General features: G+C 43.2%; 1 protein-coding gene across 9 annotated transcripts in view; it reads right to left on the bottom strand.

Annotated features, from left to right (window-relative positions):
- Positions 1-17,300, bottom strand: part of AHCYL2 (adenosylhomocysteinase like 2) — a 191,120-nt gene that overhangs the window by 33,912 nt on the left and 139,908 nt on the right. For all 9 annotated transcript variants that reach the window (XM_068275953.1, XM_068275956.1, XM_068275954.1 and 6 more), the window contains exons 5-7: positions 17,060-17,162; positions 8,761-8,855; positions 932-1,038 (exon numbers count right to left, since the gene is read on the bottom strand). In XM_068275953.1, coding sequence (XP_068132054.1) covers positions 932-1,038; positions 8,761-8,855; positions 17,060-17,162 — 305 coding nt within the window. The remainder of the gene's footprint in view (positions 1-931; positions 1,039-8,760; positions 8,856-17,059; positions 17,163-17,300) is intronic.

The raw sequence follows: 17,300 nt of genomic DNA, 5'->3' as shown, positions 1-17,300 counted from the left end.
ATCAATGCAGAATTATTTCCATCTCGTTGACCATCTCTATTAGTGACACAGCTACACATCAGGCTTTATTCTTACAGCATAGATGTTATTTAGTATATATAAGAGATTCCTGTGTACACATCATATATAGTCACAATCAGATATGTATATCTGACCTTAAAAATACGGGGACTGCTTTATTGAAGCAGCACAAGTAACTAATTTTGATTGGTTTATTTCATTTTTGTGGACTAAGCACAGCTATTACTGTATATATACTGTATATATACATTATTTTTAATGACTATTATCTGAGAAATAGAACATTTTATCATATTTTCTATTTTAATTACAGTTACAAATTCATTAGGAGTCGGAGTCGGAGTCGGTGCATTTTTTTCCCGACTCCGACTCCAGGCACCCAAAATTGCCCGACTCCACGACTCCGACTCCACAGCCCTGTGAGATAGACATGGGATATGTACAGTGCCTAGCACACAAATAACTATGCTGTGTTCCTTTTTTTCCTTTCTCTGCCTGAAAGAGTTAAACATTAGGTATGTAAGTGTCAGTTCCTGTGAGTCAGGACTGGGTCAGACTACAATGTGACACTCACTGATAAGAAATGTCAACTATAAAACATTTTCCTAGCAGAAAATGGCTTCTGAAAGCAGGAAAGAGATAAAAGGGGTCATAGATTTTAGCTCTGGCATAAGTCAATGAATGTGTTATTGAGCAAAAAAACTAAAGTAAAAACTTAAAAAGATTTAAATATAAAACTGTGGAATACCTTAAAAAGTCATTTTTAGGAGAAGGCGGATAGATACAATTGCTTATTTCATTAGTTTATTTTCACCTTGGGTGCCTTAAGTAGAATTACACTAATACTATAAAGACAATAAAACAGAAGAACAGTTTCCCATGCTAAAATAGAAATAAAGTTAATGCTTACCGATGTACTCCAGTCACACTTTCTTCCACGATGCCCTTTATTTTTTTAAACATGTTTGGATATTTCTTATATATCCAGTGTGTCAGATCCCCACCATCATCCAAAATCTACAAAGAGAGACAACATTAGCAAGACTGGAGATTAGGTAGAAAGATGGGATTTTCCCACAGTGAATAGAGCCGGTGGTTGCATGGCAAGCCACAACCATGAATCATGGTTGTCTAGCAGAGAACAGAATAATGACCATTTATTAAAGCATCTCCAGACCAGAGATCATAAGCAATCCTGCAGTAGCTGGTCTGGAATGTATTTATTGCCGCTATGTCGTGAGGTCTGCAGCCCATAAGGCAGCCTTTCTGCGTCTATTAAAAGAAAAGATGCTTTCTGTAGGTGTGTACGTGCAATTTCAGTTGCACAGCCACAAGGTCACTAATACTTCAAGAAACCTCATTATGGCCTGAGAACACTCAGGTGTGGGTTGCAAAGCTTGTCACTTAACAGCAAGTGAATTTTAATAGTTTGACAAAGCGAAAATGTGCGACTTCACCTTGACTCTTACCGCCGTACATTTTGTATCATAGAAACTCTCCGGGAATAGTCCATGGTACAAAGGTGGCATGGAGTACAGTTTTCCAGTTAAAGTACAACTAAAGTGAGAGGGATACAGAGGCTGCCATATTTCCTTTTAAGCAATACCAGTTGCCTGGCAGTACCAAAATCAAAAAAAAAAAAAATATCAAAAAAAGCCTGGCAGTACTGCTGATCTTTCTGGTTAGTAGTGTCTGAATCACACAGATTTTTGTCAGAAACCTTTGATCTACATGCTTGTTCAGGGTCTATGACTTAAAGTGAACCAGAGACAAAGTACCCTCATGTATTTTACCATATATATCAGTGGGAACATTAGAGAAAACACCTACCTTGCTCTCTGTTTCGTTCTGTACTGCACAGCTTGTTTCTTATCAGACCTGATAAAATCCCGGACTGAGCATTCAGTCTGGCTTTGCTATAATGACTTAGCTATAATGATTCCTGACCAGAGCCAGCAAGGGGCAGGCTTGGACTTGAAAAGACATGAGAGAACACAGACTGAGCTATAAATATTCCTAAGCAAAGCCAGACTGAATGCTCAGTTGGGATTTTTTCAAGGCTGATAACAAGCAGGCTGAGCAATGCAGAATGAAACAGAAAGCAAGGTAGGCGTTTTATCTAATGTTCCCACTGATATATATGGTAAAATACATGAGGGGGCTTCGTCTCTGGTTCCCTTTAAAGTATTTGAGGCAGTGGATCAGCAGGACGGGCAGGCAATGGGAATTGTTCAACAGGAAATATGTCAGTCTCCATGTATCTCTTAACTCTGGTTCTCTTTAATGGCCAAGTTCCCACTAGACTATCTGCCTCAACAGAAACTAAAGGAAACACTCGATACATGCAGCAACATACAACATTCTTCTAGCAGTATGGTGAGGCCGAACAACCAAGATTTTTACTGCCGTTCGTATCTGTTGAAGAAAAATCTTGCGGTGTTGCTGTAGATGGGGAGAGCGATTATTACCGATGAGGACACAGACTGCGGTAAAAATGACAGGTATTCGAAGCCCGCTGCACCCTCTAAAAAAAACCCCAAACAAAACATGCCAAACATCTTGATTTGTGCAGTGCTTTAATCTGGAACCCTCGACAAAGCAATAGCAGCATCCTTCTCAAGAAATGTCACTAATCTGGGGAGAATAAAATGTTGTTCCTGGCCATCGGATACAGCCTAGTAAGCTTGAGTGCTTAAACTTAAGTACATCCAAAAATGGCCCAATCCCTTTCCCTTCCACGTTTTCTTCAAACAATGCTCCATTTGTTATCACTAGCTGCAGAACAGAGCCTGCAGTCAGGTACACTCCACCCGAAGGGGCCACTATGCATCTGAACAGCTTCATTCTGAACATTTTCTGAACCTTTGAAAATTCAGAGTTGGGGCTGTAGAAGTTTTTAAAGGGCATCTGAAGTGAAAATAAACTTATGATATCATTTGTATGTGTAGTACAGCTAAGAAATACAAAAAAAATAGCAGAGACAGGAGTTTAATTCTGGGAATACACCATTATATTTTGTGTTCGATAGATAATTTCTGACATGTTCGATCTTATTTTCAATCCCCTTCCTGATCGATTTCTCATAGAAATGAATGGAAATTGATAAGAAAATCGTTCAGAAATAAGATTGGACAGTAAATCGATTGAGAAATCTCATCGTGTATTCCCAGCATTATATTGTTTCCAGTACAGGAAGCGTTAAACTCCAGTTATCTATGCAAATGATAACTGTCAAAGTCGCAGAGAGCTCTGTCTTCTGAAGCCTATTATCTCAAGTGTCTGTCACTGTATTTTGTTTTTTTCTGAAGAGGAAAGTTCAAAAGGTTACTAGCCTGCTCTGTAAAATCATTTAGAATGCTAAGTGTAGTGTATAAACTGCAAATAGAGAATGTTGCAATGTTATAAAAAAACAACAACTATATAACTGAAAATAAAACTATGAGACTATTCTCTTTGCTACTAATGCTCTATTAATTATCAGTACTACATAACCAATTCATTATATCCTTTTTTTTTTTTTCTTTAGTCTCACTGTAAACACTGGAAGTAATGTTCTATAGCTGCTGGTAAATGGTAATCTACAGCTATGCACAAAAATACTACTGTCACCAAGCATAGTTCTGAGACAAATTAAAGCGGAACCGAGATGAAAAACTACCTACAACAACAAGTAACTTGTCTAAATATCTTATCTAAAGTTTAGACACAGCAAATCTAGCTGCAAAAAAGGTTCAACAGTTTATGGTTATTTATTCCTGTGTTACAATGGGAGCGGCCACGTTCTGTTTGTCACATTTCACACAGGCAAGCTGCTCTGCATTCTCCAGCCCTCAGCCTGTGAAAACTTCCACTCCCCCCTCCTCCTCCCCTCTGAAATCTCTGGCTAGTAACCTCCTCCTGCCCAGACTGAGCTCCCATAAGCCATTGCTACTAAGGCTTAGAGTGCCAAGGCACTCTGGAGAAGCTGTGGGCGAGGCTTGTTTAGTTTATAGGGAATTAGAGTATTAAAAAAACCAAAAAGTATTTGGCTTGAGGAATGCCCTCCAAACTATATGAAAGAAACACAATTATGCAAGGAGTATAAGTTTATCTCAGATCCACTTTAAGGGATTCCCCGGCTATTACTGCAGAAGGGTTAGGCCTCAGAGGAAGGCTGCAGTTATCAATGGCAATTGCTGCTCTCTAATCATGGATTTTGAAAGGAACATAGTTATAAAACAGCACAGCAAAATCAAAGCACAGCTGTCAACATTTAGGTGGGTGGGGAAGCATTACCCTTGGTAGGAAGAGAGCGAGGGAGCAGAGAATTCGCCCCAAACACAGCCCTAAGGCTGACAGACAGGCATGTTCTCCAACCTTAATGTCCCCAGAGGGGGGGGGGGGATGTGGGTGTGTGTTATTTCACCTTCAGTTGTCCCCACTATTACCCCCAATATAACACAGGTGAGGGGTATAAACTGTGTGTGGGTTTTCAGGTGAGGGGTATAAACTTTGGCCACCTAGTAGTTGACAATTAAATTCAGTCTATGGCCTCAATTCACTAAGCTTATCTCCTGTCTTTAATAACGTTTCTAGAGTTGTTACCATGGTGATAAGGCATGTAATATTCAGGAAACATTTTACCTCAGGCAAACCTAAAGTTAACTCTACTGTCTTTAAGTTAAAGGTCCGTACACACGCCGGACTTTAGGCAACGACGGGTCCGTCGTTGCCTCCCGCTGGGTGGGCGTGCCAGCGACAGTCCGGCGTGTGTACGCTCTGTCGTCAGACTGATACGGCTGTTTCTGAGCGATCCGCCCGGCGGATCGCTCAGAAACAGCCGTATCAGTCTGACGACAGAGCGTACACACGCCGGACTGTCGCTGGCACGCCCACCCAGCGGGAGGCAACGACGGACCCGTCGTTGCCTAAAGTCCGGCGTGTGTACGGACCTTAACTCTCCAATCCTTAAATAACTCCAGAGTTAAAGACAGGCTGTTAATTAACTCTGTGTAAAAATAACTACAGAGGAGGTAAATTAACTACAGAGGAGGTAAATTAACTACAGAAGAGGTAATGTAAGGAATGAAGAGATAAGATAACTCTCTCACTGTGTGGAGGTAAGTTTTCTCTTGCCTTATTATCTCCAGCATGATCTTAGTGAATTGAGGCCTATGTTTACTATGTTTTGTTCTCTACTGCTTTGCAACCCTTAGTGAAGCAGCACCAGACTGAATATTCAGAAGTTTTGCAGCTGATGTTTGAAGGAAAAAAAAGAAATACTCCATCTAATCCCAATAGACTTTCTATAATTCTCCTTTAACAGGGAAACAGCAGCCACCCCTACATATGTGGTTCAAGGATGAAGCGCCACTTTCTCACCGCTTACTCTCTCAAAAGTGTAAAAAAAAGGGGTAAATATTGCTATGCGTACTTCCATTTGTTATTTATATTTTTGTCTAAAATATTTGAGATGTGAGATTGTTTTCCTCTTTACTTGGTAATTGAAATGCTAGAGCACATCTCCTACTAGAAATGCTCCCTTTCTGTCCGATGTGTATCCAGGCAACGCTGTGCCACTTCCACTTGGCAGGCCCCTAGTTCCTCACTCTGTGTAGCTAGACCCTGCAGGTCACCACTTCTTTCTTTCCAGCTATTGTACGCTGGACAGGATGACTGATGTCTTGTTTGCACCAAGAACCAACCAAGCACTGTACACATCTTATATGTCCTGTGTTTGTTTCCGGAGAAGTCACTTTACATTTGGTGTAACTAAAGCACAGGAATCCTCTATCCATTAGTTTTGTAAACTGAATCCAAAAGAAAAGAAAAATCCCCAAATACTTTTTCCTGCGTGAAAATGTATATGGTTTGGAAACAGGACTGAAGTGAAATCTAGTCATCAATGTTATGAAAGCATATAATGCAAGACAATAATATGCTGTCAAGAGTGTAAAACAAACACACTAAAAGCATTATGTATGCAAGCAAAAAAAGTCACTTTAGCCAGATTAATAATTTCCTACTTTGATGAACAGCAGGGACAGCTCAACTACAATCCATCAACAGATAAGCCACACCTAATAATTTCTAGGAACAAACAACGGTTTGATAAACAGTTACTGAAAGGGTTAAAGCTCAAATACACATCAAAACAATCTGCCCAACTATCATGTAAACTTGGTCTGCTGCAAGACAGTTGGGTGTGTGTATGGCTGGCAATCAACACCTATAACAGGTGTTTTCCCAGATCCATCTGGTGAATCAACCTGAACTACTATCATGCAGGTTGGCCATGTGTGTACAAGTCGTATGTACAACATTGTTTTTGAATGCAGTTTGCCGTTATGCTTGCGTGCACAGTATTTAAGCGAGTTGGTTGTTTAGATGGTTTGTGTGTATGTACTTGTCATGTAAACAACTTGTCGTGCTGTTGGTTGTGTAGTAGTTGTGTTATTTTGGACGTGTGCGAGTATAGCCTGTCTAATTCACCCTTATTTGTGACTAATCACAAATCGCAATTAAATTCCTCAGCTATGTCAGCTGACTGCCACAGCAGAGAGCTCATTTGTAAACACAGGATGTTAACAATAGGTCTGCTGTCATGAAAGCCGGACGTAGTCAATGCAGATTTATTGCAGGACTAGTAAAAAGGCCCACCCGTAAAAAACGGGCGCTAGGTCACAGCCGCTACCCTACCAATGCGTGCACATACGCGTCCTGCTTGCTCATTCCCCACCCCTGTCTGAAGTATATGCACACAGGGAGCTGCTTGCTTGGCAGTTGGAAAAAGCTGTTATTTCCCACAATGCAACGAAAACCTCTGTGAAACCACAGACCGCAGACTGCCAGGTCCGGCCCTGTGTCCTAATGCCCTGGCTGCGCACATGCTCAGTACAAAAACAGGGACACACAACCATTCAGTTGATGACGCAGGGACACTTGCATTTTATCGTATAGGATTTGTATCAGCTGTAACAAGAAATGTTTTTCTCTAAAGGTTATTATTCTGTCGCTTATCTTTTAGAGCAGAGTGGAAGTTCTGAGTTCAGGTCTGCTTTAATTGACTTTTTTTTCCCTCAGAGGATTTATCAGTTATGTCATGTTACATAGTTTTTAGTTGTTTTTTTCCCCAGACTGCAACTGTATTGCCCTCTCTCCAGCATACACCCTATGGCAAATATCCAATTGTCTACACAAACTATGGTACAGCTTGTAAATAAAGGCTAGATCATACTTAGCCTGGTAATTGTCTAATGGCTGTATAAAGCTTAAGAGTATCAATGGAAGGATTTCTATATACGTATAATAGGGCTGCGCTGCCTTCGAATATTGTTATCCAAGTTAATCCTCTATTTCCTCCTCTGTTTAATACTACAAATCAATTCAACCTTGTTCCTCAGAACCAGAAAAGGTTAAACAATAGTCCACTATGGTGCAGTCAGACCTTACTGCAACCAATACTCTAAACGGGACTGTTATTAGAATAGAAGTTCATCAGACCTCCATGAAATGGCAACCAGAAAATTTTGTTAATAAAGTCACTTCTTGTGGGATCGCTGCTTCACTTTTTCCAGAAATAGCATTAATGTAACTCGCTGAGCTGCGCTCACCAAAATTTCCTATAAGACATAAACGAGCTGTACATAGCGTAATACTATTAAAACATCATATACACCCAAGTGATGGTGAATTCTGTGACAACCGTGTATCCACTCCACAAAGCAGATTACGCTCACAGGATTGTAGCCACCTCAAACAGGTGGATCTAGCGTTTTAGTATGAATCACTCCACTGGCATTTGCAATCTTCAAACTATAGTTTAATATCCAGGTAAAAGTTTACTTCACATAAAAATATAAGAACACATAGACCCATCATAGTGTAATACAGCCACTACTTTTAAAAATCGCCGCGCATTGAATGCGCCCTCACGTATGTTCGCTTGATATCTTGCACATCAGTATAATCTTTGCAGAGGGGTCTGTCCTGGCATCTGGGTGGATGCGGCGTCCCACTTTCCCTCTCACTCCGTCCGCCTGGGCTCCCGTTCCCCCGCTCAGAGCGTGGAGTGGATACACGGTTGTCACAGAATTCACCATCACTTGGGTGTATATGATGTTTTAATAGTATTACGCTATGTACAGCACGTTTATGTCTTATAAGAAATTTTGGTGAGCGCAGCTCAGCGAGTTACACTAATGGAAGGATTTCCAAGTTCAAGACTAAAAGGTGGCCACACAAACACACACAATACAAGGATTTAATTTATTTTCATTTCAAGAATTACAATTTAATTTTCTGATTATAACAGTTCGACCAATGTATCTATCTATCTCTCTCTCTCTCTCTCTCAAGCAAGACTGATCAGAATAAAAAAAAAAAATTTAAAAACCAACAAAACAAAAAAAAAAAAAAATCAGATATATTGAATAAATAAAAAAAAAAATATCTTAAAATCTTGTAGAACCAATTTTTATTTAATTTCCATAAAATTTGATAATTTTATTGCATCGTGTGTGGCCACCTTTATCTGTGCTGGCTCCCAAGTTGTACGGCACATTGGGGTTGTCAATATTCTATATGTTTTTCTTGGTTTACAGTAGACATTCTCCATAAATGTCCTGGTCCCTGGCTGTACAGCCACATCCACGCTTTGAGAGGATGTAAATTGTTGCCAACCCCAATGTGCCATACAACTCCACTACACCACTACAATAGAACAAGCAATCTCTGGATGCAAACAACTTCCTGTCTTACCATATTAGGCTGCCATCCTTCCACATTCACACAGCGGTCAATACACCACCAGAAGTCATCTTCAGATTCTCCCTTCCAAGAGAACACTGGAACACCTAGGAAGGGGATGAAATAGGCTTATTAAACCAGTGGAAAGTGGAAATAAGAAAGAGTACAACACAAGTTTGTTGTCTCAAAAATGCCTTTTTCTCTGAATTTTTTAAAGGCATATTGTGACTAGTATTCCCATTGGTCTGTTATGGACCAAATTTAAAGATGCTTAAAGGGAACCTGAACGAAGTAAAAAAAAAAATTAAAATAAACATGATGTAGCTGCAAATGACTATTACATACTTACCTCGCCATCAGTTCCTCTCAGAATCTCACCATTTTCTTCTTACAGTGATCCCTTACAGTTCTGACATTTTGTCAGAACTGAAATATACCAGTTGCTGTCAGGTATATATCAGCTGTTGTCAGTTACAACTGAATGTGCAAGGTAATGTCCATGCTTCCCTATGGCTCAAGTGGGCGATATAAGGGCCCGTTTCCACTATCGCAAATCTGCATGCGTTTCCTGCATGCAGATTCGCACAGCCAATACAAGTGGATGGGCCTGTTTCCACTTGTCAGTTTTCCTGAGCGTTTTTCAGTGCAGGATTTTTCTGCACGGCAGAGCCCTCAGAATTCGCCTGCGTGTGGAATGCATGCGAATCGCCGCTAATGTATTTAATAGGGAAATCGCCTGCGGCTTTGGTATGTGAATTTTCATGCGAATTCGCATGGAAATCAATGGAAATGCACACCGGCACTGCCATGGTTAAATTTGCATACAGCGTCATTCATGCGAATTTTCATGCAAATTCGCATGAAAATTCGCATACACCCGCATGCGAAATTCGCATCCTCACAAGTGGAAACGGGCCCTTACAGTTTAACAGTGTGCTGACCAGGAAGCTGTTATGGGGTAATGGCTATTTTCTAAATGGAGGACAGAGAAGCCCATCGATCACAGTGGACAAACAGGACGCAGGAGAAGAGAAAGATTGATGAACAGACTACATGGGAGGTAAGTATGACCGGTGTATGTTTATTTTGACTTTTTATTTTAAGTTCAGGTTCTCTATAACCACTTCGGTACCAGCAGCCTCTGCCCCCTTAACCTTCCTGGCGGTATGGACGAGCTCAGCTCGTCCATAGCCGCCGTGTCTGATATCTGAGCTGCGGTTTTGTTCCCTCATCTTGTTTCCCAGGCGTACTACCAGGCGAAAACACCCCCCTGATACGCTATGGACTGTTAGGGTGCGCCCTGAGGCCCACGTGTACTCCTGCTGGCACCACCACCCCTCTACTCCCCCCCCCCCCCCCCTCACCAAACACTCGGAGCTTCTCTCCATATGCCACCCCAGCGCATCACCTACACCAGATCGCAGCTTCTGAGATGGGAAGCACGCAGCACGCTCTCCGAAGGCGGGCAGCTATACAACACCGTCTGGAGCCATGCACAAGAGCTTGCAGGCCCTGGCTATACATCCCCCGCGGCTCGGCGGATGAGGGGCTGCAGGGCAGGTGCCCAGGTGAGAGTGAAGAGGAAAGGTCTCAGGTTAGCCATCCCATCAGTCTTGCTGTCGAATGTGTGCTCCCTCCCGAACAAACTAGATGAACTCTGCCTCCTCAGTGGAAAGATTGAGCTCTGCAGAAGTACCCCAATCCTTTGTTTCACAGAAACGTGGCTGCATGATGACATCCCAGACAATGCCCTTCACCTACCAGACTTCAGCCTCATCCGGGCAGACCGCGACTCCACTCTCTCGGGTAAAAAGAAGGGTGGTGGCATCTGTTTTTACATCAGCCAATCATTGTGCCCCAACTCATCAGTACTAGCCAGGAAGTGCTCCCCCGAGCTTGAACTTCTAATTGTCAACTGTAGCGAAAAATATTCGCCCAGGGAGTTCTCCTCCTACGTCTTTGTTGGTGTGTACATACCACCTGATGCCGATGTTAGACATGCCCTGCGCGACCTCAGCGACACCATCACAAAATGGGAGTCAACCCTTCCTGACTCGCTGTTCATCGTATTGGGCGACTTCAATAAGGCTAACCTCCGCCAGGAGCTTCCACACTTCCACCAGCACTCACTGCTACACAGGGCTGAAGGATGCCTACAAAGCCATACCAAGGGCAGCGCTGGGTTCCTCGGACCACTCTCTCATTCACCTGATCCCCACCTACAGGAGGCGCCTGGAGGCAGCTAAACCTGTTCTCAAGTCCACCAAAGTGTGGTCAAGCGAGGCCAAGCTCCAACTTCAGGCATGCTTCGACTGCACTGACTGGAAAGCCATGGAAGCTCCAAACCTTGACGAGTGGGCGGACAACATCTCCTCATACATCAGCTTCTGTGAAGACTCTTGCCTACCAACCAAGACCTTCAAAGTCTATCTGAACAATAAACCGTGGTTCTCCAACTACGGCAACTGCGGAGGTGCAAGGAGGTGGCGCACAAGTCCAGCAACAAAGAGGACTACAAGACAGCAAAGAACAACCTGAAGCGAGAACTGAGTGCCGCAAAGAGGGAGTACGCAGAAAGGATAAGATGCAACCTGCGATCTAACGATACACGAGCTGTCTGGAAGGGGCTTAAAGCTACCACAAACTATAAGCCTCCCCCACAACATGCAACTCCCAGTACTGAGCTAGCCAAGGACCTCAGCAATTTTTATTGCAGGTTTGAGGATCAGGAGGCACTGGGGGAGCCAGTTACAGCACAGGCACACCCCACACCTAGGGCAGATTATCTCAGTCTTGAGCCCACCACCTCCAGCTGTGAGTGAGGCCGACGTCCTCTTCCACCTGTCCTCGCTAAACCCCAGGAAAGCCTCTGGCCACGATGAGCAGGCCTACCGCCAGGAGGTTGACAGAGTTTCCCAGTGGTGCAGGGAGAACAGGCTGGTCCTTAACTCATCCAAAACCGTAGAGCTGATTGTAGAATTCAGGAAGCATGCCCCCTCCCCCCCACCAATCTTTATCAACGGTACCGAGGTCGAAAGAGTAACCAGCGTTCGCCTTCTGGGCACCACCATCTCCAAAGACCTGAGCTGGAAGGCAAACACAGCCGCGACCCAGAAGAAAGCCCAGCAGAGGCTTTTCTTCCTCCGCCAATTGAAGAAGTTCGGCATGGCACAAGAGCTACTGACGTGTTTTTACACCGCCACCATCGAGTCCGTCCTCTGCTCCTCCATCCTAGTCTGGTACGCTGGATCCTCCACTCGGGACAGATACAAACTTCAGAGGGTCATTAGATCAGCAGAGAGAATCATCTGCAGACCTCTTCCTTCGCTTGTCCACCTCCACAACGCCAGGCTATGCTCAAGAGCACTGAGGATTGCCGGCGACCCCTCTCACCCGGGCCAGCGGTTCTTCTGCAGACTCCCGTTAGGCCGTAGGTGTCGGTCCATCGCCACCAAAACTTCAAGGCACAGGAACTCATTCTTTCCCTCAGCTGTCACCCTCCTGAACTCCCTGTAGGTCATTCCATCCCCTCCACCACTGCATTCTGAACTGCCCCTTGCCGCCCTTTATTTTGCTTGCTTTTTTTTTTTTTTTTTTTTTGCTTGTATTATGCTTTGTTTTTTGTATTTATGCCCTTCTGCATTTTATGCCCCTGTTATCTATACTCTTATCTATACTTTTTATCTCTACTCTGTTAAATTGCTTGTGCCAAACCTAATTCCGAGCATGACTTTGTCGTGCCTGGCGAATAAAAGGATTCTGATTCTGATCTCTGGCCCTGCTGGGCCGATTTGCTTCAAACAAATTGTGCCACACGCAGTTAGCACTTCGCCAGCTGTGTGTGGCCTTCGATCGCCGCCGCTCAGCGGCGATCGCCCGCACGCAGCGGCGGAAGAGCCCTCCCCCCCCTCCGCCAGAGCCCTGCGCTGCCCGGACTAAACACTTTCGGGCAGCGCAAAGGGCTGGATCTGAGGCATCTGACGTCAGGACGTCGGCTGACGTCCATGACGTCAGCCCGATCGTCGCCATGGCGACGGGGTAAGCCTAACAAGAAATCCCGCTCTCCGCGGGATTTCTTGTTACTTGTGATCGCCGAAAGCGATCAGAAGGGCGCACCTTGTGCTCCCCTCTAGTGGGCTATCATGCTGCCAACTTTCAGTTGGCAGCATGAAAAGAAAAAAAAAATAGCATGTAAAAAAACCCTGCCGCCGCCACCCTGGCAATTTAAATAGAACGTCAGGGTGGTTTAGGACCAGAGGCTGCTGGTACGCTAAAACACCGCATACCGACAAATCGCCACAATAATCCGTCACTCCCGCCGGTCACGCAGCTCTCTCCCCGCCGCAGGCTGCTCTCTCTGCCGTCTCTATGACGGCAGAGTGCTGTGCGCCGGTCAGGAGCCACTTATTGGCTCCAGACCCTGTCACTCAATGTAAGCCAATGGGATTGGCTTACAGTAATGACAGGGCCAGGAGCCAATGAAAACGGCTCCTGCCCGGCTCACAGTGCTCTGCCATCATAGAGGCGGCAGGGAAGCACATTGCAGCGGGTAGAAAGCGGAGAGAGCGGCAGGAACGGGCGGGGGCGCGCGGTGAATGGGACGTAGAGCTTACGTCCGGTCAGAACCGCAGCGCCACCTGCCCGACATAGATTTGTACTGCGTCGGTCCCTAATTGGTTAAGGCTGGGGTTTGCAATTCAACAGCATAGCAAGGCCTGGCCTACCAGGCTTCCCACTGGTTATTACACTGACCATGAGATCTCTTAAAATGGAGGCATGCCATCAGTGACAAGGTCTTTTTGAATTTTTCTTTCCCCCTTGTTGCCAATATTCTCCATATCATACCTGGCAACCATAGCAAGAGTGCTTTGCCATTAATCACTCAAGTTGGCGCCACTGGCTTCAATGCAATTCATGAAATGGTTCACTGCAAATTTGCATTAACATCCATAGTTTAACACAATTTTTGTGAAACTGCTTCAAGTGTTCTCCATGACCAATGATTCACCTCAGCCTGCTAAAAGATACTACAAAGGTTTTAGAGGTCTGTAATATGTATAGATACATGCACAGCTGCAGGCAAGCATATAATGGCTTTATGAAACAGATTAGTTTACTTTGAAAGGGAATACTTAAAATATACAGTGGGTTGCGAAAGTTTGGGCAAGGTTAATAGTCATGATTTTCCTGTATAAATCGTTGCCTTTTTTATCGTTACGATAAAAAAGTCAGTTAAATATATCATATAGGAGACACACACAGTGATATTTGAGAATTGAAATGAAGTTTATTGGATTTACAGAAAGTGTGCAATCATTGTTTAAACAAAATTAGGCAAAAAAGAAATGAAATCAATATTTAGTACACCCTCCTTTTGCAGAAATTATAGGCTCTAAACGCTTCCTGTAGGTTCCAATGAGAGTCTGGATTCTGGTTGAAGGTATTTTGGACCATTCCTCTTTACAACACATCTCTAGTTCATACAGGTTTGATAGCTTCCGAGCATGGACAGCTCTCTCTAACTAACACCACAGATTTTCAATTATATTCGGGTCTGGGGACTGAGATGGCCATTCCAGAATAGTGTACTTGTTCCTCTGCATGAATGCCTTAGTGGATTTTGAGCAGTGTTTAGGGTCGTTGTCTTGTTGACAGATTCAGCCCGGGCGCAGCTTCAGCTTTGTCACCGATTACTGGACACTGGTCTCCAGAATCTGCTGATATTGAGTGGAATCCATGCGTCCCTCAACTTTGACAAGATTCCCAGTCCCTGCACTGGCCACACAGCCCTACAGCATGATGGAACCACCACCATATTTTACTGTAGGTAGCAGGTGTTCTTTTCTTGATAAGCTGTGTTTTTCCTCCATGCACAACGCCCCTTGTTATGCCCAAATAACTAAATTTTAGTTTCAGCAGTCTACAGCACCTTATTCCAAAATAAAGCTGGCTTGTCCAAATGTACTTTAGTATACCTCAAGCGGCTCGGTTTGTGCTGTGGGCGGAGAAAAGGCTTCCTCTGCCTATAGCATCTGCTTGTCTAAAGTGCGCCGAATGGTTGAACGATGCAGTGACTACATCTGCAGCAAAATGATGTTGTAGGTCTTTCGTGCTGGTCTGTGAGTTGAATCTGACTGTTCTCACCATTTGTCGCTTCTGTTTATCTGAGATTTTTCTTGGTCTGTCACTTCAAGCCTTAACTTGAACTGAGCCTGTGGTCTTCCACTTTTCTCAATATGTTCCTAACTGTGGAAACAGACAGCTGAAATCTGAGACAGCTTTAAGTATCCTTCCCCTAAACCATGATAGTGAACAATCTTTGTCTTCAGGTCATTTGAGAGTTGTTTTGAGACCCCAATGTTGCTACTCTTCAGAGAAATTTAAAAGAGGAGGGAAACTTACAATTGACCCCCTTAAATACTCTCTCACAATTGGATTCACCTGTGTATGTAGGTCAGGGGTCACTGAGCTTACCAAGCCAACTTGAGTTCCAATAATTAGTTCTAAACGTTTTGGAATCGAAATAACAGTGCCCAAATGTATGCACCTGCCTAATTTTATTCAAAGAGAATCTGTACTGTGAAAACCTTACATAAATAAACGTACAAGCCTGTTTGTGGTCGTCTCCTAGCCCCCTCTGACATTTTCGCCACTCCTGCTGCTTTCCTGGTGATAATATCACTGTTTTATTCATTGTTTTTGTAAACAATGAAGATGGCCACCAAAGGAAAATAAAAGGAAATACATCATGAGAGCAGGCGCCTGTTTGCAGAGGCTCCTCTCATATGTGACTTGATTGCTGGAATGTTACTCCCATGTGTTGCCTTAGCTGGTTGTCTGAGCTCTGCACTTACAGCTGTTTGAAATGTCTCCGCTCCACCAGCCTTGCAGAGACGTTGGCTGTGAGCAGAGACATTGCCTGTGACTCACACACACAGGAGAGCCTGCAGGGGGCGTGTATAACTTTTCCCTATCACAGCAGAGACCGTGCATTCCTTTTAGGCTCGACAAGGCTTGACAAGAAAAGAAGTTTAGATCTATTACAGAGACAGAGCAACTAGAAAAGGCTGCAGTAATCCAGACCACATTAGAACATGTATAAGACATTATAGGATAGAAGAAATAAGGCTGAAAATTGTGTTACAGAGTCTCTAAACAATTATTGCACACTTTCTGTAAATTCAATAACCTTCATTTGACTTCTCTAATATTACTGTGTGGGTCTCCTATATGATATATATATAACTGACATTTTTTATCGTAACAACCAACAATTTATACAAGAAAATCATGACAATTAACGTTGCCTAAACTTTTGCAGCCCACTGTACACTTAACATGGTTGCTTTCAGAATTTACACTGCTCATTTTAGGGTTTAGTTGGGCTTTAAACTCACGTTTGTTTACTCCGCTTCCTTTTATTCAATGCATTTTGTTTACAGTGAATTTAGTTTTTTGTTGAGAAAACAAAAAAAGACAAAAACAATCCCTACAGTTTAAGATAAAGGCCAAATATTTTAGCCTGCTTACTTCTGTTTATGTCTATAAAAGCACAGACATTGAAAAATGCTTGCATCAGTATCTACAAAATACACATCACAGTCTCCTACTAAGCACTTAAACATTCCAGGCATGCAAAGCAGATCATAGGCTCCTGGCCTTACATGCACTTTAAAATGAGATCAATAGGGATGGTCACCGAAATGCATATAATGCCAAGTTAATGCAGATTTATGCAAATTGTATATGCAAATGAATGCAGCTTGAAAATGGACAAATCTAATTCCACCTTTGCAGGATTTGTTTGGTGCATTTTCAAGCTGCATAAAAAATGTGCATAATCCTGCATCAACTCAGATTTTTTTCCATCTCATTGAAAATCAATGGTAAATCTGATAAAATGGAAAGTTCAGTTGATCTCTCTAATTCTTGCTGGCAGAGATAGGGCTCCCCCTTCTGTCGTTACTGTCTGTTTAAGGTGAGGTGGGGGGTACACTTTTTGTGCGCATTTTCTGCCCAGAAAAACTTAAACTGAGAACTCATGTTAATTAATGGGTTAGGTCACATGAATGCAAATTTTATGTGCAGAAAGAAAAACTAAAATTCAACAGGATAATTCTGCACATTTTGTCAGTTTTCTCTATTAATTTTAGTAACTGCTGTGAAAAAAAGTGTGCTTTTTCTCCATACAAACACGGTGTGCAGAAAATGCATGCAGAAAAACTTGTGCAGAAAACAGAGACAAGTGCCTTATGGTCATCTGCAGAAATCCTGTACTGTGACAGTATAATATTGCTTCAGCATCACTTACCACTCTCAGCCAGAGCAGCAGCCACTTCATTAAGAGTAGAATAAATGTTACAGGCAGCCCACCTGCACTGAGCTCCAAGCGCACCCAGCGTCTCAATTAGAACCTTGAGAAAGCAAAGTTATGGGAATGAGTAACACTCAATACAGCGTGGCTTGCCAATTGATAAGTACTTAAACTGCAAAGATGCCAGATGCCAACAGTTGCAAGCCTGCACTTAAAATATGGTCGGCTACACATTCTC

This window comes from Hyperolius riggenbachi, chromosome 3 (genome assembly GCF_040937935.1).
Source record: "Hyperolius riggenbachi isolate aHypRig1 chromosome 3, aHypRig1.pri, whole genome shotgun sequence".
NCBI lineage: Eukaryota > Metazoa > Chordata > Amphibia > Anura > Hyperoliidae > Hyperolius > Hyperolius riggenbachi.
The sequence above is the reverse complement of the archived record's forward strand: the minus strand, read 5'-3'. Positions and strand labels throughout refer to the sequence as shown.